Source organism: Eschrichtius robustus, chromosome X (assembly GCF_028021215.1).
Source record: "Eschrichtius robustus isolate mEscRob2 chromosome X, mEscRob2.pri, whole genome shotgun sequence".
NCBI classification, from domain to species: Eukaryota; Metazoa; Chordata; class Mammalia; order Artiodactyla; family Eschrichtiidae; genus Eschrichtius; species Eschrichtius robustus.
In genome coordinates, this window is record NC_090845.1 from 118,469,688 (window position 1) to 118,492,583 (window position 22,896).

General features: G+C 41.1%; 1 protein-coding gene across 4 annotated transcripts; it reads left to right on the forward strand.

Annotated features, from left to right (window-relative positions):
• Positions 1-1,132: 1,132 nt before the first annotated feature.
• ZNF449 (zinc finger protein 449) lies at positions 1,133-22,233 on the forward strand. 4 transcript variants are annotated; one of them, XM_068532504.1, is made up of 6 exons: positions 1,133-1,198; positions 2,626-2,769; positions 4,299-4,748; positions 6,441-6,645; positions 18,723-18,836; positions 19,033-22,233. In XM_068532504.1, exons 3-6 carry the CDS (start codon positions 4,395-4,397, stop codon positions 19,917-19,919), a joined length of 1,560 nt encoding a protein of 519 aa, XP_068388605.1. In that variant the 5' UTR covers positions 1,133-1,198; positions 2,626-2,769; positions 4,299-4,394; the 3' UTR covers positions 19,920-22,233. The 4 variants fall into 4 exon arrangements, with proteins under 4 accessions (XP_068388605.1, XP_068388607.1, XP_068388604.1 ...); XM_068532505.1 differs by lacking the exon at positions 1,133-1,198 and adding an exon at positions 1,333-1,797; XM_068532506.1 differs by lacking the exon at positions 2,626-2,769 and having other exon boundaries at positions 1,148-1,166.
• The last annotated feature ends 663 nt before the right edge of the window (positions 22,234-22,896 follow it).

The window sequence follows — 22,896 nt, forward strand, 5'->3', positions numbered from 1 at the left end:
TGACATGCTTCCAAGCTGGGCCTCGCATGGCTCCGGGCGCAGAAATACTCTGCTATCACAATGAGGACTACTTTTTGCTCCTGGGAGTTGGGGTCAGACGCAGACCACCTTGGCCCAGAAACCAGCTGCGACAGCTGGCGAAGGCGCCTGGCGCCTCCTCCAACGATACACAGAATCCGCAGGAGTCGGCGTACCCCTGGGGCCACCCCGTCCATGAGCCCAACTCCAGCCCAGGCGGAGCAGATTCAAGTGCCTTGGCCTCTATAGGCTCGCGACAGTGGGGCGCCTGCCCCAGGTTTCGCTTCCACCAGAGCCTCTGGGAGGCACAGTCGCAGGCAGCTCTTTCTTCTCTGTCTTGGACCAACACTAAACTTTGGCGTCCAAAGACACACACACTCACAAACTAGCTCGGGACGAATGTGAGGACTACATCTGCAGAATGACATCATTGCCTCTGGCCTGGACACAACTCACGGCTGACCACCCAGAAGGGAAAATTTGACTCCGGGGGCGGGACCTGCGGACAACCAATTGGAAGACAAGAGGTGGGGCCATTTGGGCTAACCTAAAGACCCAAGAGCCCTCTGGTGGCGGCCGAAAGCAGAGAGGAATGCACCGGGTAGTTTCGTCGAAGCTCGGTTCTTTACGAGAAGAAAATACAAAGGTAGCTAGGCCACTGTGACCCGGGAGCGGAAGATCAGAGTCATTATACCAAGAAAAGTTTATTATAATGCAAATTCTCGAGTTCATGCGAGATCCAATGAGTACGGGTGTCGGGGTAGAGCGCAGAAATCTGAATTTTTAAGATTCTCGCAAAAACATTCTTCCTAAAAAGAGAGGTTTGAGAATCACTGATACAGTCATAACAGATTTAAGGATGTCCCCAGTCGCTCCGGTTACTCTAGGGCTGACGGGAGAGAAGCCCTCGCTAGGATCTAGAACTGGAGCACGCCCCACCCAGTCCCCGGGAATCTAGAGTCGCTTAAGACCGGAAATGGGATGGCTTCCAAAAGCGGCCTCAGGCCGAGGGGAGACCAAGGAAACTCCCAGCCTCTCCCGCGTCAGCATCCTTAGGGGCCGCGATCTTTAGGCGAGTGGCGTGTAGCCTGCCGGGGGTTGTAGTCCGCAGCGCGGCCGCGCGCCTGCGCCCTGGGCAGCTGCACCCGGTGAGCCTGGGAGAGCCGTGGGCGCTGAGGCGGTGAGTCCCGGAGCGGTCAGAGGGCGTGGCCGTCCCTGGGGCGCGGGCGCGGGGAGCGGGGCTCCCTTCCCGCTCGGGCTGCGCTAACCGGCCGCTTCCAGCCCCGATGCGGGTGCGGGCACGGGAAGGAGCGACGGGCGGCGGGCCCCTGTCCGGCCCGGGTCCCCGCCGCCGCTCCCTGCGACCCGGCCGGGCCTTCCCGGGCTTCTCCGGGGCGGGGAGCGCCCCTCCGGGCGGCGGGACATTCTCCCCGGGGAGCACGCTCGGGCCGCACCGCGGCCACCCGATTTTGATCCGGCTTTTAGGCTTGTCCCCCTATCCTTTCCGCGAGTGCCCTCTCTTTACACCCTTCTTCATCCACGGGCCCTGTGGGCCGGCTTCATTCAGGAGGCTTTGAGGAGAAGCCATCAGCCCCGGGGTGGAGTGAAGTTTTCCTCCGGAAGGGCCGACGGGGAGAAAGCCGGAGGGTCAAGTCCCTGGTCGGCGTGGTGGAAGGTTGGGGACCGTCCGCGGAGGGCTGCCCAGCTGTGAGGCTGGAGCGCACTCAAGGCGGGTCCATAGCCCAAACCAGCACGGTCCCTGGATGCCCTCCAGCGACGGTTAGGTGCCTTGGCGGGGTGGGGTGGGAGGAAATAGAAGCTTCCTAGGAAATGAGCTTTCCTGAGCGCTTCCTCTGTGCCAGGCACACTGCTGTTCCTTTCCCTGCGCTGGGATCCGCCTCAGGAACTTCTAGGAAAGAGATGCCGTGATTATCTCGTGTTAGCGACAGAAGCCCTGGGCGTCAGGGTCTCAGAGCTAGCATGTTATCACGAGATGGGTCTGCCGCTGAAGCCCAGGCTGCCGTCAAGATAACGGTGCTATGGGGGCAGTGTCCATCTGGGATGACTGGGTGGGATCATGAGCGTATTTTTCCTTGTCCCACCACTCCAAGGAAGAGGGCAGGTACGTGAGGCGTCCTGGCAAATGCAGACAGAGAGGGGCCACAGCACACGGGGCGGTGGGGGGAGCGGGCACCGGTGTTGAGACCTGTGGGGACATGTACGTGACGGCCTCTGTGACCTCAGAGGCTGCACTCAGAGAACATGTGGATGTTTGGGACGTGAGCAGTGCAGGAGTCTGTAGATTCCAACCTCCTCCCCACTTCCCTCTGGCGTTTACTGTGTCACTTGGGACAAAGTTACGCAGTCCTCCTCAGCCTCAGCTCAGTCCCCTCGTCTGTATTCAGGGCACAGTACCAGAGCCCACCTCCTAACGTTGGGTGAGGGCTAAATGAACCAATACATGTGGGAGGCTTAGAACAGTAGCTGGCACGAGGCGTGATGAATGTGACAGATGTTCTTGGTTATTAATGTAGACCCGATTCCTGCTGGCCTGCCCTGTTGCCATGTGTTTTGCTCATGAGAAAGTGACTTAGAATGCTGTTTCAGGATGAGGGTCACGGTGATGTTGCCTGAGCTACGCAGAACCTCCAGTGGAGAGGAATGAGGGACTGACTGGTGGTTTGCTGTCCTCGCAAGGCATGGCCCTAGCTAAGATGCCCATGGTTGAAGGTGACTAAAGGTTACTCAAAGGTAGATGGACTTTCATGGTTCTTCACCATTGTAAGCATTGCTCCTCCCTTTCTTCTGTGGCCCAGCTATATTCAGAAACACAAGACATTTGAAATTAGGCTGGGAGTGGGTTTAAAGGCCACCCAATCTCTAGGGGTTCATTGGGTCCATGGAATTCTAGAGCAGAGCTGTCCAATAGAACTTTCTGCAAAGATGTCTCTTTTTTAAAATTTATATTGGGGTATAGTCGATTAACCATGTTGTGTTAGTTTCATGTGTACAGCAAAGTGAATCTGTTATACATATACATATATCCACTCTTTCTTTAGATTCTTTTCCCACATAGGTCATTACAGAGTACTGAGTAGAGTCCTCTGTGCTGTACTCAGTATTAGTTATCTATTTTATATATAGTAGTGTGTATGTGTCAATCCCAATCTTCCAGTTTATCCCTCCCCCACCCCTTACCCCCCAGTAGCCATAAGTTTATTTTCTACATCTGTAACTGTATTTCTGTTTTGTCCATAAGTTCATTTGTAACCTTTTTTTAGATTCCACATATAAGCGATATCATATATTTGTGTTTGTCTGACTTACTTCACTAAGTATGACAACCTCTAGGTCCATCAGTGTTGCTGCAAATGGCATTATTTCATCCTTTTTTAATAGCTGAGTAATATTCCATTGTATATATGTACCACACAAAGATGTCTCTTGAGCACTTGAAATGTGGCTAGTATGAATGAGAAATTGAATTTTTAGTTTTAATTAATTTAAACTTCCACATGGGACTATTTTGTTTTTACTGAGGTGTAGTTAATTTACAATGTTGTATCAGTTTCAAATATACAGCAAAGTGGTTCAGATATATATGTATTTGGTCGGCCAAAAAGTTTGTTCGGTTTTAAGTGAAAATAAAAGACACATTTTTCATTTTCACGAGAAACCTTATGGAACAATGTATTCACTAACCAAACGAACTTTTTGGCCAACCCAATATGTACATATATGTATGTGTATATATATATATATATATATATATATATATATATATATATATATATACACACACACACACACACACATACACATATGTGTATATATATATATATATATATGGTCTTTTTCAGATTCTTTTTCCATTATAGGTTATTATAAGATATTGAGTATAGTTCCCTGTGCTGTACAGTAGGTCCTTGTTGTTTACTTATTTTATGTATAGTAGTGTGTATCTGTTAATCCCAAACTCCTAATTTATCTCTCCCCCGACCCACATGGGACTATTGAATACCGTATTGGATAGCACAGTTCTAGAGAATCCGTGGATGGTCTTGAAGATTTTGTAAACTTTTTGAAATTGAATGCAGAATTTGCTGTGATATGTATCTTTCTAGAAATTGTCCATGACTTTCATCAGATTCTCAAAACCGCCCAAAAGATTATGATCTGCTTCTTTAGGGCTTTGGAGAAAAGTAAGCAAGTTAAGGGAGGTAAGTCTGCCCTATGGTAACCACTGCTGTTTCTCCTTTCTCATTTTGTCCCATCCTCAGCTTGTAGGTGGCTCTGCCCGGAGGATAACACAAAGAAAGAAATTGGAATCTTCCGCTTCGGGACCCAGATAAATTGTACAGTGCTGGAAGGTGGCGATGGCTGTGGCCCTGGGTTGTGCAATCCAGGCCTCCTTGAATCAGGGCTCGGTGTTTCAAGAGTATGATACCGACTGTGAGGTCTTCCGCCAGCGCTTCCGGCAGTTCCAGTACAAAGAAGCAGCTGGGCCTCATGAAGCTTTCAACAAACTCTGGGAGCTCTGCTGTCAATGGCTGAAGCCAAAGATGCGTTCTAAGGAGCAAATCTTGGAGCTGCTGGTGTTGGAGCAATTCCTAACGATTCTGCCCACAGAGATAGAGACCTGGGTGAGGGAACATTGCCCAGAGAACAGAGAAAGAGTTGTGTCACTGATAGAAGACTTACAGAGAGAACTTGAGATACCAGAGCAGCAGGTGAGAAAAGAGGTTGGGATCTTGGGAATTAGACCAAAAGATGTAGCAGAGGCAGTTGGGACTGGATCAGACATTCTGTCTGGTGCCTCAGGATTTCCCTGCGGGGCTTTCCATTTTTTCCTTCTGCTGGAATTGTCATATGTTTCAGTGATTCTCAACTATTAAACCCAACTCCACTTCTATAACAGATATTTGGTAATGTCCCCTTTACTGTGCTAAAATGAAATTTATAGATAATGTAACCTCCTTACATACACCGAATTAGAAAAAAAATCAATATAATAAGTGCTCTATGGGCCAAATATTGGACAAAGCCTGTTTTTATACAACCCATGAGCTAGTAATGGTTATTACCTTTTTGAAGAGTGGTTTAAAAAAAAAGAAGAGACAACAGACCAATACTACCCACAAAGCCTAGAATATTTACTGTCTGTCTCTTTACAAGAAAATTTTGCCAACCCTGAGTCAAGTAGAGTCTAGAAGGAATATAAAGGAAAAGGAATGTGATTTCTTATGAACTAACAAGCATGTGAGCGTGCACATATTTGGGCCTGACTGCACCAAAACTTCAGGAGGTTGTCATTTGCTTGAATCTATGCACAGATACACTGGGAAGGCGACAGGCAGAACTTCTGACTGATGTGATACAGCTCAAACACTGTGAGCGGTGTTGCTGTTGGTCATATGATTTCTCAAAGTGGCAGACAACTCTTGGTCAGTCCAAACAATAAGTAGTATAGTCTTCATTTGATTTCCAAAGTAATGCTTTCTTAGAGCATTCAAGTCATGCTAAAATATGCAAAAATATTTTGTGTTTATACAACCAACAGGGTGAGGTCCTTGACAGGTTCTTTGTATCTACATGAATGTTTGAGGGAACATTCCTAAATTGTTTGGGAGGTGGAACAATTCTGCCCTGTGAATTATTGGGTTGGCCAAAAAGTTCGTTCTGGTTTTTCCATGTTACAGCAAAACCCGAACGAACATTTTGGCCAGCCGGATATATAGACTCCCACCTCTGGCTCGTTACATTCTGATAGCCACCACCTGCCATCATAGGCAAAATGCCCCATGTGGGCAGTGGCGCTGGTCTCTGTTCAGAACCATCGAGTGAAACCCATAGCTGAGCACGGGCAGAATCTTTGGGAGAAGAAAGTGTTTGTTGGTGGGCATTAGGGGCACTTCTGCCTGGTGTGTTGATGGGGTCAACTCTCCTTGGAGTCATCCAAGGTTCCCTGTCCCCCTAGGATAGAATGAATTTATGGTTTCCCTTCCTTTCTCCATCTTCTTGGTTTAGCTTACCAAATATATTTTATCTTTGTATGGTCTAGTCGTGCACCACCCAGAACGGTAGCCACTAGCCAGGTGTGGCTCTTAAGCACTTGCAACGTGGCTAGTCCAAATCGAGATGTGCTGTAAGTATAACATGCACAGGACGTTCCAAAAACTTAGTATGAAACAAAAGTCGGTGTAATATCTCGTAACAATTGTTTATATTGATTACATTCTGAAATTATGATATTTTAGATATATTGGGTTAAATACTGTGTGTTATTAAGATCAACTTTACCTATTTCATTTTTTGGTTCATATGGCTGCCGGTACATTTAAAAGGACATGGGTGGCTTGCATTATATTGCTACTGGGCAGGGCTGGTCTGGACTTCAGTGACGGTTCTGGCATTTCCCCCAGCTCGATAGGCAGGAAATGCTCTTGGAAGAACTGGCACCAGTGGGAATGGCACACATACCGCCAAACATCCACCTGGAGTCACCCCCACTCCAAGTAATGGGACCTGCCCCGGAGGTCCCAGTGGCAGAGGCGTGGATCCCACAGGCAGGGCCGCAGGAGCTGAGCTTCGGTGCTGCTGGGGAAGGCCAGCCCTTTCTGGACCCTGGTAAGGCAAGGGTTTTATTTCCTTTCTTTGGTTTCCATTTTGAGAGCTCAAGAGCTCTCCAGGGTTGAGGTTGCTTAGAATACCGATTACCTGATGGAAACAGGCCACTCTGATCAAGAGTAGAAGGAGGAGGGACTTCCCTGACGGTCCAGTGGTTAAGACTTTGCCTTCCAAATGCAGGGAGTGTGGGTTCGATCCCTGGTCAGGGAGCTAAGATCCCACCGGCCCCGCGGACAAAAAAACCAAAACATAAAACAGAAGCAACATTGTAACAAATTCAGTGAAGACTTTAAAAATGGTCCACATCAAAAAAATCAAAAAATAAAAAAAGAGTTGAAGGAGGAAGTATCTCTCTGGGAATAGCTGGGCACAAAGCACCTTCGATCGAATGGGATTGAAAACCCCTTAAGCTAATGACCCTGCTCAGGAAGCCAATTTTTCTCTTTTCAATTTTTTTTTATTGTGGTAAAATACCCACGACCTAAGATTTGCCACCATAACCATTTTTATGTGTACAGTTCAGTGGTATTGAATACATTTATAATTTTGTGGAGACATTACCAATATCCATCTCCATAACTATTTCCATCTTGTAAAACTGAAACTCTATACCCATTTAAACAATAACTCCCCATTTTTACATTCCACCACCGCCCCCCGCCCCCGGCAACCACCATTCACCTTTCTGTTTCAATGAATTTGACTACTCTGTGTACCTCATATAAATGAAATCATACAGTATTTATCGTTTTGTGACTGGCTTATTTCACTTAGCATAATGTCCTCAGGGTTCAGAATTTCCATCCTTTTAATAGCTGAATAATAATCCTTTGTATGTATATATCACATTTAGCTTATCCATTTTCCATAAACGTGTACTTGGGTTGCTTCTACATCTTAGCTATTGTGAATAACGCTTCTGTGAACATGGGTGTAAAAATATCTGTTTGAGACCCTGCTTTTAGTTCTTTTGGGTATATAACCAGAAGTGAAATTGCTGGATCATACGGCATTTCTAGTTTTAATTTTTTGAGGCACTTCCATTCTGTTTTCCACAGAGACTGTACCGTTTCACGTTCCCACCAACTGTGCACAAGGTTTCCAATTTCTCCACATCTTCACCAACACCTGTTATTTTTTTTTTGATAGTAGCATTCCTAATGGGTTTGAGGTGGTATCTCATTGTAGTTTTGATTTGCATTTCCCAAATGATTAGTGATGTTGAACATCTTTTCATGTGCTTATTTACCATTTGTAAATCTTCCTTGGAGAATGTCTAATCAGGTCCTTTGCACATTTTTGATTTTTTTTTTTTGGTGTTGTTGAATTTTAGAGTTCTCTCTATATGCTGGATATCCATCCTTTATCAGGTATATGATTTGCAAATATTTTCCCCATTCAGTGGGTTGCCATCCTGGGGTCTCTAGTACACAAGACAGAAAATCAGTCCCAGGCACCTTGGAGCTTCAGCTCCTATGGATGATTCAGATATGAAAATAGGACTGTAAAATGATGTATTGGAGGGAGTAGGACGCTATGGGAGCTCGTAGGATTGCCACCTAACCAGCTTTGGCAGAGAGGGAAGGCATCCTTGAGGAAGGGGGATCTGGGTAGACACCTACAAGATGGATTGGAGTAAGCCTGCTGAGTGGTGGAAGTGGGGAGGGGAGAGGGCTTTGGACAGAATGGGCAGCTTATGCAAAGGCTCAGAGGGGTAGAGAGCATGGCATATTTGAAGACTTCCTGCTGCAGTGTGAGGGCGCAGAGGAGAAGCAGAGGAGCCAGAGTTGCATTGAAGAGGCTGGAGAGAGAAGCAGGGTCCTGGATCTTGAAGAACTTTGTCAGCCTTGTTGAGAAGATATGCTTTATTACCAGGGCAGTGGGGAACCACTGGATGTTCTTAAGTAAGGCAGCGATATACACAGATTTGCATTTAGAAGGTCACTCTGGCTACAATAAGAGAGGGAAGACTAGAAACAGCTATCCTGCAATCATCCACCTTAGAGAGGATGATTTTCTGGACTAAGATTGTGTCGGTGGTGGTAGAGAGAAAAAGACCAATTTGAAAGATAGGTAGGAAATAGAAATTATGGGACTTGGTGATTGACTGGGTGTTGGATGAGGAAGAAAAAGAGGTTAAGGATGGTATCCAGGATTCTGGCCAGTGAACTGGGAAGATAGATAATATTATTCACTGACACAGAGAACAGAAGAAGAGGATCAGATTTGGTGGGTCAACGTGAGTTTAGATTTGACCATGTTGACCATGTGGAGTTTGAGGTGTTTGTGGGTCTCTAGAATATTTTAAAATAAAGGTGACAAAAAAGAAAAACCGACAACTACATATGTATGTATATTATGGTCAAAGCAGAACTATATAATATTGTCATTTACCTTCCAATCTTTACATTACCTATAGTTTATAGTCTGTTTAAAAGTTCTAAAAAATCTGTAATTTTGTATTTATGCCAGCAACAAGTAGTAAAACTTAGCTAGAAATATTTAATGATAAATGTTTTTGCACATGCACTCTCATTCCCCATGTTAATTTGCTCCTCTTAGCAACAGTCCCAGGTACAAAGATCACAGATGATGCCAAACAGCAATGTTGCTCTTGATTGTAATACTTTACTCTTTAAAGCACGGAAATGTCCAGTGTATTCAACAAGGAAGAGATAGAATGAATTAAACAAGTAAAATATACCAGTTTGGAGGAGAGGAAACTACCCCTTTTTCATCACTGTTGAAGTGATATATTATGCTTTGCAAAATGATGCAAGACTTATTGTTCCATAATTTAAAGGTTGCTTATACTTTTACTGGTTTTTTTTTAAATGAAAACATCTTCGGTATATTACATGAAGCACATCATATTGTAGGCTGAGTGAAAAGCACAGGATGCTGGCAGAATAGAAGAACTTTCAAAGTAATGGAAGAGGTCAGTTGATTTTATATTAAAGTTTGGAATGTATTCCCTGTTAGCAAAACATTAAGTTGTTGGGTATATATAAAATGGAAAAAAATATATGTATATACATGCATATATTCACCTAATGATATTCATTCAATGTGAATACAGAGGGGCATGGGAAGAGAGAATAAGAGAGAAAGAGGGAAGAACTTAAGTAGAAAATATAAAGAGATCTAAGAAATACATAAGCTTTAAAAAATCCCTTATTTGAATTCAAGCCAGACACACCAGATGTTAGAGATAGGCAAAAATATTAGAATGTCTGCAATAAGAAAGAAAAGATGTGCTGGTCCTAAAAATATAAAGTATACCATGCTTATCTTTGAAAGTCTGGAGTTCAAAATTAGTACACCAAATTTGGAACAATTTTCATTTGCCAAAGCCTCGGGTTTTTAAAATTTAACTGCATGAGCTTACACTGGGAAATTGTATGCAAAATGTCAAAGGTCACATCTTTTTGGTGATGCAGGATATGAGAGATGAAAATTTAAAGTAAAATTAGGGCAAAAAATGCTGTCCGCAAAGCAACAAAAGAGTCTTGTAACTTAAATTTCTTCAGATTATTCTATTATACTAAATGATGTATCATTAGCTAATATCCAGCCCTAACAATAGTAATGATATTTCTTGGTACAGTGGAGACTTTGTGACACAATGTTTGATAATGGGGCTTAATGAAGTCATTCCCTGAGCCTGGGATGGGGGGAACATTCATCAATCAAGCACCTTCTTTGTTAACCTCAAGTTGCTTTTTCCCTCTTTGTATTAGATAGCTTTTGCTGAATAACAAATTACCCCCCCAAAATTTAGTAGCTTAAAAGAAAAAGCATTTATCACTTCACAGTTTCTGAGAGTCAGGAATTTGGGAGTGGTTGACAGGGTGTTTCTGGCTCAGAGCTGCTCATGTAGTTGCTGTCAAGATGTCAGCAGGGGCTGGCAGGAGACCTCAGTTCCCTGCTAAGCAGTCTTCTCCATAGGCTGCCTGAGTGTCCTCACAACAGGGCAGCAGATTTCCCCCAGAACAAACGAATCAAGAGAAAGCAAGGGGGATGCCACAATGTTTTTGATGAACTAGTCACACACCATCACTTCTACCATATTCTGTTCATTAGAAGAGAGTCACTAAATCCAACCCACACTTAAGGGGAAGAAAATTAAATTCCACCACTTGAAGGGAAAAATATCAAAGAATTTGGAGCTATATTTTAAAACAACTGTGCACCTATGCTACCCTGTCCCTACTAACCTTTTACTTTATACTTCAGTTTTTTTAGGTCAGAAAGTAGTTTTTAAATTGAAGTATAGTTGACTTACAATATTGTATTAGTTTCAGGTGTACAACCTAGTGATTCAGTATTTTTATAGACTATATACTCCATTTAAAGTTATTATAAAATATTGGCTATATTCCCTGTGCTGTACATTATATCCTTGTATCTTTTTTTTTCTTTTTCTGCAGTCAATTTTTCTTGAGTAAATTTCTTCAGTTAATTAGGTCAAATAAAATATACCCATGATGAGTCTCTTGGCTATAACCATGAGGTGAGTTTAACATCCTGGACAACACATTATCATCACTTGGAAACTAAGGTTCTAGACTATAAAAGACGGAAGCAATGGTTGAATTTAAGGTAATAGGCTTTGGTTTCTATTTGTAGGACCCTCTTATTTTATACCAACTGACTAGCAATTGATGTTTCTTCTATTGCTGTAAAACCACTCATCCAATGGTAATAGTAGCTACACAGACTAGTCTGCATTGAGGGTGAAGAGAAGAGCCCCCTGACAGAAGTAGAAATTAGAGCCTGCTTTCTGACTGCCATTCAACATTGATTCAAAGCCCTGGAGCCAAGCTATAAAATATACAGTGAGCATCCTTGTGTATATGCAGGTGTCGATAGGATAAATTTCCAGAAGTGGGGTTGATTGGTTAATGGGTATTTAAAACTTTAATAGATATTGTCAAATTGTCCTCCAAAATTGTTGTACCAATTTATTCTCCCACCACAGCATATGAGAGTGCCAGATTCTCCTTGCCTTCACTTATTCTGTATCATCAGAGTGTTTGATCTTTGCTGTATAAAAGTCATAACTGTTATCACCATGTTAGCAGATAGAAGGAGGGCTGATATCTGTGAAAACCTTTTCAATAAGCGTCCAATTCATTCAGCATCTGTGATGGTATGCTATGGAGTGTGTAAGAGTAGAGGATAGGAACTAACGTCAGAAGGGTGGAAGATGGGTCAAGGAATGGTCAGTGGCCTCCGCTGACATGGGTCATGAGCATAGGTTGGGAAATGCAAACTGGTTATAGTGTCAGGAGCAGGGCTCTGAGAGTCCAGGAAGTGGAGGCTGAGTGCACCAGAGGCACAAGGATCTGCATGTTATGTAGGATGTAGGACGACAAGGTGAGTGGGGGGCGAGGTTGGTAGATAATTAAGAAGTTCATCCAAGAAGAAGCTCAAGTATGAGCACATGTTCTCTGTATCCAGAGATGGTGTAAGGTGCAAAGTTAGGTTATTGAGATTTTTCTTCCTTTCTAATATAGGCATTCATAGCTATAAATTTCCCTCTAAGCACTGGTTTTACAGTCCTAAGTTTTCATTTTCATTTCGTTTCCATTTACCTCAAAATACTTCTGATTTCCCTTTTGATTTCTTCTTTGACTGATTGGTTACTTAGGAGTATGTTGTTCAATTTTGAAATATTTGTGAAGTTCCCAGTTTTCTTTCTGTTATTTATTTATAATTTCATTCCATTTTGGTGGGAGAATATACTTTGTAATTGTGATCCTTTAACATTTTTTATAAATTTTTATTCATTTATTTATTTTTATTTTGGGGCTGCATTGGGTCTTTGCTGCGCGCGGGCTTTTTCTAGTTGCGGCAAGCGGGGGCAACTCTTCATTGCGGTGTGCGGACTTATTGTGGTGGCTTCTCTTGTTGGGGAGCACGGGCTCTAGCTGCATGGGCTTCAGTAGTTGTGGCACGTGGGCTTCAGTAGTTGTGGCATGCAGGCTCTAGAGCGCAGGCTCAGTAGTTGTGGTGCACAGGCTTAGTTGCTCCGCGGCATGTGCGGTCTTCCCGGACCAGGGCTTGAACCTGTGTCCCCTGCATTGGCAGGCGGATTCTTAACCACTGCGCCACCAGAGAAGTCCCCTTTAACATTTTTGAACATTTGTTTTATGGTATAGTATCTCAACTGTCCTGTAGAATTTTCTCTGTGCATTTGAGAAGCATGTATATTCTGCTGTTGTTGTTGGTTGGAGTGTTCTATAAATGTCTGTGATGTTTAGTTGGTTTATGGTAATTTTTAAGTCTTCTGTTGTTGATCTTCTGCCTAAATTTCCTATCCAATAGTGCAAGGAGATATTGAAGTCTCCAACTATTACTATTCAATTGCCTATTTCTTTTACTATTTCTGTCCATTTTTTCTTCATGTATTTTGGTATTCTGTTATTAAGTGCACGTATGATTATAATTGTTACATCTTCCTGATGGATTGATTCTTTTATCATTATAAAATGATTCTCTTTATCTCTAATAACTTTTTTGTTTTAATGTCTATTTTGTCTGATATTAATATAGTCATTCTAGCTGTCTTGTGGTTACTACTTGCATGATATATCTTTTTCCATTCTTTTACATTCAATCTATTTGTATCTTTGAATCTGAAGTGTGTCTCCTTAGACAGCATATAGTTGGACTTTTAAAAATCCAGTCTGACAATCTCTGCCTTTTGATCGAGTTGTTTAATTCATACCATTTAATCTTATTTTTGATATGGTTGGATTTATATCTGCTATTTTACTTTTTGTTTTTGTATGTGTCTCATATCTTTTTTGCTCCTCTATCCCTCACTTACTGCTTTCTTTGACACTAATATTTTGAATGTAACACTTATGTACTTTAATGAATTTTCACTATTTTTAAAGTTATTTCCTTAGTGGTTACTCTAGGATTTATTATGTATACCTTAACTTATCATAATCAGCTTCGGATTTATACTAACAATGTCAGTGAGCTATAGAAATATTTCTCCTATGTAACTCTATTCCCTTTTTCCCCTTTTGGGGTGTTACTATCATACATATTATATCAAAAATGTTACAAACTCAACAATATCTTGTTATAGTTATTACTTTATATAATTTTAAGACTTTTAAAGGAGCTGGGAGAAGAAAGGAAAACAAGTGTATGTTATAGCTTTTGTTATATTAACATTATTTATCATTTCTGATTTTCTTCATTCTTCCTGTGGATTCAAGTTACTAACTGGAGTCATTTCTTTAGCCCAGTACAGCTTTCTCCTACCCACTTCATTTGTGCTGTTATTGGCAAATATAATACATTTCTATATGTTATTTGCCCAACAATATACTACATACATACTGTTTTATATAATTGCTTTTAAAATCTTTTAAGACAAGAAACAGGAATTTGTATTTGTACTATCTTTTATAATTAAATAGTTACCCTTACTTGTGCCCTTTGTTTTTCCATGTGGATTCAGGTACTGTTTGGGATCACTTGCTTTCAGACTAAGGAACTTCCTTTAGTGTTTCATGTTAGGCAAGTCTGCTACCAATGAACTCTCATCAGTTTTTGTTTATCAGAAATATTATGTCATATTCATTTTCGAAAGATAGTATTTCTGGATATAAGATTCTTGGTTGACAGTTTTTATTTTTCTTTGAACACTTTGACTATATTATCCCACTGTCTTCTGGCCTTTGTTGTTTCTGATGAGAACTCAGCTTTTAATCTTGCTAGGGTTCCCTTGTAAGTGGCAAGTCATTTTTCATTTGCTGTCTTTCAAGGTTTTTTCTTCTTATTTGGCTTTTAGGATTTTTACTCTGATATGTCTGTTTGTAGATCTCTTTGTAGTTATTGTACATGGAATTTATTGAGCTTCCTAGATGTGTATATTGACATTTTTAAATACATTTGGGGAGTTCGGGGCCATTATTTCTTCGAATATTTTTTCTGCTCCTTTCTCTCACTCCTCTCCTTCTGGTTCTCTCATTATATATCTGTTGGTGCACTTAATGGTGCCCCACTTTTCTCTGAGGCTCCATTCATGTTTCTTCATTCTTTTCTGCCTCTGTTCTTTTCATAGCATAACCTCTATTGATCTGTCTTCGAGTTCAGCAATTCTTCTGACAGTTCAGATGTACTCTTAAGCCACTGTAGTGAATTTTTCGTTTCAGTCATTGTACTTTTCAACTCCAGAATTACCACTTGATTCTGTTGTCAAACCCAAGTTTTTGTGCCTGGCACACAGTGAGGCCAAACAAACAGAAATGTTGGAGTTTGGAGCAAAGAAAGGTTTATTGCAGGGCCAAGCAAGGAGAACAGGTGGCTCATACCTAAAAGACCTGAACTCCCTGATGGGTTTCAGGGAAGAGTTTTTAAAGGCAGCATTTGGAGTGAGGGCTGCAGGGTGCATGACTTTCTTCTGATTGGTTGGTAGTGAGGTAGCAGAGTGATGTTTCAGGAATCTCAGTCATCAACTTTCTGACCAGTCTGGGGTCTCAGAAGGTAGTTACCATCCTCCACCTGGGTGGGGAACCTTAGCTCCTGCAGAACAACTCAAAGATATGTATCAGATTATTTTATACACACACACACACACACACACACACACACACACACACACATATGTATATCTCCCTTGAGGAGGAACTAGGACTCTGTTTACTGAACTATTGTTTCTTGACTGCTTTTCCTTTGTTTCTGCATTCCCTCAATTCCCTAATTAGTAACTGCTTGAATTTGCTCTTTGGAAGTCAGGGAAGGCCTAGGAGACTAAAGCCTTTTTCTACAAACAAGAAATGGAGGACACAGAGAGTCCTGCTTGGTTTCAATCCCCCCTTTGCATTGATACTCCTCAATCCTGAGGGGGAACAGGTGCCAGACAAGAAAGGGAATAAAATTTGGGATAGAGAGGTTAATCATGAACTCAGCAGAGGAACTCAGTTTTAGGGGGACTCTGTTTCAATTATTTTTTTAAATAATTTCTATCTATTTATCGATATTTTTTTAATTTAATTATTTATTTATTTTTGGGCTGCGTTGGGTCTTCATTGCTGCGCACAGGCTTTCTCTAGTTGTAGTGAGCAGGGCCTACTCTTTGTTGCAGTGTGCAGGCTTCTCATTGCACTGGCTTCTCTTGTTGCGGAGCACGGGCTCTAGGCGCGCAGGCTTCAGTAGTTGTGGCATGCGGGCTCAGTAGTTGTGGCTCACGGGCTCTAGAGCACAGGCTCAGTAGTTGTGGCGCACGGGCTTAGTTGCTCCACAGCATGTGGGATCTTCCTGGACCAGGGCTTGAGCCCGTGTCCCCTGCATTGGCAGGCGGATTCTTAACTACTGCGCCACCAGGGAAGTCCCTATTTATCAATATTCTCTATTTGATGTGATGTAATGTCATCATAATTTACTGTACTTCTTTAATCATGGTTTCCTTCAGTCCTTGAAACATATTCATAATGGCTACTTTGAAGTCTGTTAAATTAGATATCTAGTCACTTTCATAGGCAGATTCTGTTGCCTGCTCTTTTTTTTTTCCAGTGTAGGGGTCATACTTTCCTGTCCACATACATGTCTTGTTTTTTGTTGGAAACTGGACATTTTAGATTACATACTGTAGCAACTGTGTGTCCTTCTTCTCACTCTCCAGAGTTTATTTATTTGTTTGGTGAGTGGCTGGATTATTTTAGTGAACTCTAGTTCACCCTGCAATATTAAGCATTTGATATTGCCCTCATGGAGCACAGCCTTGGGTGTGCACATAGTCACCCTGGAATGACAGTAGTTTTTGCAGGGCTTTCTTTGGCTGTCTCTTGCCCTGACCAGACCCAGCTACTAATTGCCAGCTAATTGCTCTATTGCATTCAACAATGCCCTGGAGCATAAATTGCTCTGTAGACTAATTCAATCAAATTCAGACACCTTAGATGGGCTAGTTCCTGAGGTCAGTTTTTGAGATTTGTTCTGATCCCAGGAGGGCTCCTCCCAGCTGTCTCTTTCCCCAGTTCTCTTCTGCAAACTAGTCAGCCTACAGTTTAGTGTGTATATGCAATAAATCTATCACTCTTTCCAATTGCCTTTCATTACAGCCTCCACTCTTTTTGAGCATATCCTTAGGCTTGAACATCTCCTCTCTCTCTTGGAAATGAAGTCAGTTTCTTTGAGAAGACTTTAGGAGCTACCTCTTTTAAGGCCTGCTTGTCCTCCCAGGCCAAATCTCTGATGCATGGCTCTGGAGCTGGAGGTGGGGACAATAATGTGCTTATCTCTGAGTCACATTGCCACTTTAGGAGCTGAGCACTAAGTCTGAGCCTCAGGTCTTCTTGACTTGCCTCTCCAGGCAAGAAACCACTGCCTTACAATCACAGTTGCCTTACAAAACCACAACTGCCTTGCAAGGGCAATCAGGGCCCTAGTATTCTCAGCAATACTACACCCAAGGTAGATAGATCCTCTATCCCACCAGTGGAGACTAGGTAGATGAAAGGAGCCCTCACCTCTCAGCCACAGTGGCCTGGAATTTAGACTCAACAGTAGATAGCTAAGGGTAGGGTGACAAATGCTGGGGTCCTGCCCCTCCCAGGAAGATATCCCTCTGAATGGGAGCTGGGGGAAAGAGAGCCCCAGGCTCTTGGCTATGCCAATCTGGAGTGGAGCTGGGAGAGGGACTAAAGAGAACAGTTTTGGTTTAAATACGTAAGACTCTTGCTGTTCTCTATAAATTTTAGCAGAGTTTTTAAAATATTGGGCTGGCCAAGAAGTTCATTCAGGTTCTTCTGTAACAGCGTATGGAAAACCCGAATGAACTTTTTGGCCAACCCAATAGCTGTTTCCTAATTTTCTAGACTTTGAATGTTTCTTTGTTATTTTTAGTAATTTTCACCAGTTTCATTAGGAAATAGGTCTGCACAGCTCCTCATGGTATCGTGTTGGAAGTCTGTCTCCCTCCCTGCATTTAGATTATAAATTAGTGTTTCACACCTAGGCCTTTGCTACTCTCTCTGCTTATTTCAAGTTTCAGTTTGCTCCTACTTTTATGTAATCGCAGCTTTCCTTTGATCTATGACCTCCATTTTTATTTGACCTCGGTCTCATTACCCTCTCATCCTATTCTTAGCTTTGAAACCCAATCAAAAACAATGTAGTGAATTTAAACAGAATTTTATTTGCAACGCATTTTTGTTTCTTAATCTTAAAAGGTCCTTTTTTCCATGAAAATATAAAATAAGGTATTTTAGTCCACTTCCTATGTTTTGATATGTTTTAAATTTTAAAGTTTCATCAAATTAACTTGCTGATATTATTTTAATGATGCTAATATTTAAACATCATGCTGCATTTCGATCTCAGATGAGCCACTTCCAACCCAAACTTGATGGCAGACCGGTTAACTTGGCCAGAGCAGAGGAAGGCGAGGAAGGGGTGTGGAGAGAGGATGGGAGTCAGAGTGGCTCTCCTCAGTGAGGAGAGGGTGGTAGGACACAGCAGAGCACTGAGTGTAGAAACTTCTCTGGTTGTCCTTAGCTTGACAGTGAGAAACACTCTCTGATGGTTACTTGGGTTAATTTCAAGAGGATCCACTTCTAGTCTTCAGCTGAAACAAGCATAAAGACTGCTTTTCTGGTTGCTAACCCAGTCAGTTTCCATTATAATTTGAAAATCTCAACTGAAATTATTCCAGTAAGCAGTTGTATAACTTCTGGCTTTACCTCTCTCTCTTTACGTAGTACTCAATAACAGCATTTCTCAGTTTTAATGTGCCAAAACTTTATGAAGATTTACTTCATATTTTGGCTCTAACCTAAATAAATCTATTATCAAAATAGATACAGTAGCAATTTATTGTATTGATTTCTGCACAGAATTGATTTACTCCCTTTCCATAGGTTAGAAGAGAATAGGCTTGTTTTGTTCTTATCTTAAAGAAAGAAAAGACTCTTGCAAGAGATTCCAGATGACATAATAGTAGTTGAGGAGGAAGTAGATATTAAGGGCCATATGTCCAAGATATCAGCCTGAACTCTGGAAAAAGCTTTGATGACCTAAACTATTATGCTTCTCATCTTTCTTCTGGCCAGGATATCCAATACCAAAACTCGACGTGAGCTTTCCATTGGAGCATAGAGAAGAGGCATGGGTGAAGGAACTACAAGATTCCAAAGAAATTAAGCAATTACTCGATTCCAAGTTAGGTAAGTAATCATTCGTTGGTAACACAGAAGAAAGAAAAGAAAAAAAATCAACTTTGAACAAGGTAAAGAGTTTTGGATTCTATTGTACTTAAGAATGTCTCTATTTCTACTGGTGGTTTAATATAACTCTTCATTTTCCCTCATGTTCTTTTCAATGTGGGACACAGTGACATCTGCATTCTGTTTCTTCTCTCAGGTTTTGAGATCGGGATAGAAAATGAAGAAGCTACTTCAGAAAAACAGAAAAAAATGGAGAATATGTATCCATTTATTGTTACTTTAGAGGGGAATGCTCTTCATGGCCCCATCTTGCAAAAAGACTATGTACAGTTAGAAAATCAATGGGAAACCCCCCCAGAGGATTTACAGAGAGATTTAACAAAACTTGTAGAGCATCAGAACCCCTCAGCAGGAGAGACACCTGAGAGCTCCAACTTGGAAGAACCCCTCAACCCTAGACCCCATAAGAAAAAGAGTCCAGGAGACAAACCTCACCGATGTTCTCAGTGTGGGAAATGTTTTGCTCGGAAGTCACAGCTTACAGGGCACCAGAGAATTCATTCAGGAGAGGAACCTCATAAGTGCCCTGAATGTGGAAAAAGATTCCTTCGTAGTTCAGACCTTTACAGACACCAACGACTTCATACGGGGGAGAGACCCTATGAATGCACGGTGTGTAAAAAGCGATTCACTCGGCGGTCACACCTTATAGGGCACCAGAGAACCCATTCTGAAGAAGAAACATATAAATGCCTTGAGTGTGGGAAAAGCTTTTGTCATGGATCAAGTCTTAAAAGACATCTGAAAACTCATTCAGGTGAGAAACCTCATAGATGTCATAATTGTGGGAAAAGTTTTAGTAGGCTGACAGCTCTTACTTTGCACCAGAGAACTCACACTGAAGAGAGACCATTTAAATGTAATTACTGTGGGAAAAGCTTTAGACAGAGACCAAGCCTTGTTATTCATTTAAGAATTCATACAGGGGAGAAGCCATACAAGTGTAGTCATTGTTCTAAAAGCTTCAGACAGAGAGCAGGCCTTATTATGCACCAAGTCACTCACTTTAGAGGTCTTCTTTAAGGATTGTTAAAGGAAACAAGTCCTACAGAGATTGACAGTAACTCAAAAAACAAAATCTTAAACCTGCAGCATCCTGTTTGTCTTGGAAGAATTTTTTTGTTTGAGCTTATAAGAACAGCTTTTTTTTTCTACTTTAAAAACCCATCTTCCAAGTCATATGAATTCTAGAGTATCCATCTACTCTTGCAGTTTTCCTAGATTTGATTTATTCTGTCTCTACAACTCTTATTTTTTTATTACATTGAAAAATTTTGTGAACCAAGCCAACCGTATCATAGATGTAAGCATAAAAATAATGGCAGTCCTTTTCAGGGTAGGGTCAACTAATGGATAATCATATTTATCTGACATATCTATTATAGCAGCACCATAATTATTCTGCTGTCATTATTAAAGGTGATTATATTAGTTTAAAGCTTTATATGTGTCCCAAGTGGCAAGAAAGGAGACAGTGTATTTTATGAAATAATGAAAATGTGTTAGGAACACATGGATGAAGACGATTTCATTTGCCTGGTATGAACTGGGTTCTTTCCATTGAAAATTTTATTTTTGAGGAAATTAGAATTTTAATCTTTACTTTTGAATTTTGCACAGTTGGCTAGTCTGCTTAGTTGCAGCCTGGGGTGATGCCGCTTAGAGCTGAGTATTGATTTGATGATTTATTTTGTTCCCAGAATAAGTCAGCTCTTTGTGGAAGAACCCATTTGACAGTTGAAGTTATACAAGTGGAATCTAATTTAATTTAGATTGACTGAGGAACCAGTGTCCATTGCTTTTCACTCTCCTTTGCTATCCAACTATGTATCTCTCAGTGCTTTTGAATTTTACCCATCCTTTAATTCAGTGTCTCCCTAAGTGTGTGTCACAGAACACCTAGTTCTACAAGATAGTCTGCAAATAAGTTTGGGCATCACTTCCTGCTGTTTCTGCTTTGTAGATTCACAGCGCACATCAGCATGTTAAGAATTCCGAGAGGTCCTCTGGTAAAGGCAGAAAAAGCACCTCTTTTGGCTCAGTGTTTTACAGTCCTGTTTGAGCCCAGAACCCTTTTTCATGTATACCCAGTAATGACCCACAGAGCTAGTATTCTGCAAATATTCTTTGGAACACACTGCCTTTAACAGATATTTCTATAGCTATCTGTATAGTCTGATTGTTCCCAAGCCTCGTTATCTCCAGTTGTCTCAAGGGTGTTATGAAAAACTCTTTAAACTTATATGTTTTTTATGTAACACACACACACATTATTTAAGGAGGTGAAGGTCACTAATTCAGATATTTATACGTTGCTCAGTGATTCACAGCCTCTTTGAATTTTACTTATAATCTCACACACACACACATTGCTACTTATATAAATGTTCTCATATAATAGTGGTAATGACTCAAGTTCCTGTAGCAAGGGAAGAACTCTCTTTGTCAGGTAAAGCTGTTACTACATGAAAATATTCATTCAGCCTAGTTCCTTGTTGTAAAATACAAGAAAGAGGACATTCAAGTATTTCCCCTTTATGAGGATACCAGTCATCCTTTCCTTAAACTAGAATTACGGAAAGAATATTTTTTTCTATTCCATTGAAGTTCTTGGAAGTGATATTTAATATAAGCATTTTGGGGGTATCTACGATGTGCCTAACTAGTCCTGTTCTAGGCTTAATGAAAACTAGTAAAGAAATTAATTCATAAAGAGTTTATAATATCTTTAGTTAAACAAGAGTTGGGAAACAAATGGAGAGCAATGCAAGAGAGTTTGTAGTTAAGTGCCAGATCATATCAAGTGCTAGAGCCAGGATGTGTCTTTCATTTTTGTCATCTAGGTCCCAGTATGATGCTGCTATAAGTTTGGGGTTAAAATTGAGATCCCAGTAGCAATAAACATGGAACATGGGAGGAGTCTGAATGTAGAGGTGAATAATACCGAATGTAATGGCTTCTCTTTTCTCTCTTGTGGAATTGCATTCAATCCAGGACAGTGCCTTAGAATGGATGTGCCCAACTGCTCTGTATCTATGCAATATTTTAATAAAGTGGAAATGTATGTGCCCTTCCTGCTTCAATCACATTAACTAATTGTTTGAACAACTTAGAGGTGCTTCCCTGAGCAGTGGCAACAAGCCCCACGATGGACTCCTGCCCCCAACCTCAGTTGGAATCACTTTACTCCCTGCAACCATGGCGCTGGGTTTATGTATCAGTTTTAGCATTTAATGCAATCAATTTAGCTAGTAGTGTTAGTTGCAATCATAATATGAGCTGTATCATCTATATCATAAACACACATGACTGGATTTTACAGGGTAGAGAACATCTATTATCCATTTCTTTGTCATAGTGTCTTGTATATAATAAGCACTAATAAATATTTGTGGCATTGAATCAAGAATTATGTGAAATAGTCCTTGGAAACATATCATAGTTAAAACATGGTGTGGATGTGCCTAATTATACTTCTGAGCATTTCAAAAAGATAAGGGCAAAATACAGTACGTACCTCCTAAGTATTACGAATGGCAAAACACAGTACCCACCTTATAAGTACTATGAAGATTAAATGAGATATATTTTTTTCAGGCCCTCACAGTGTACACTTTCAATAAATATCCAGCATATCATATCTTAAGTATTTGTTGTTTAATGATAAAAGCATTTAAGGCTATGGATTTTCCTCTAAATATGTCTTTAGTCACATTCCATACTTTTTATATATAATGCTTCTATTAGCCAGGATCCTCAGAGAAACAGGTAGGATGGGTAGATGGATATATATATACACACACATACATATACATATGTGTATGTATTTATATATATACACATATACATATACATATGTGTATGTATTTATATATATATATAAAATTAGATTTATTATAGAACTTCACTCATACAGTTATGAAGATTGACACATCCCATAATCTGCCGTCTGCAAGCTGGAGGACCAGGAAAGCTGGTGGTGTAATTCAGTCCAGGTCCG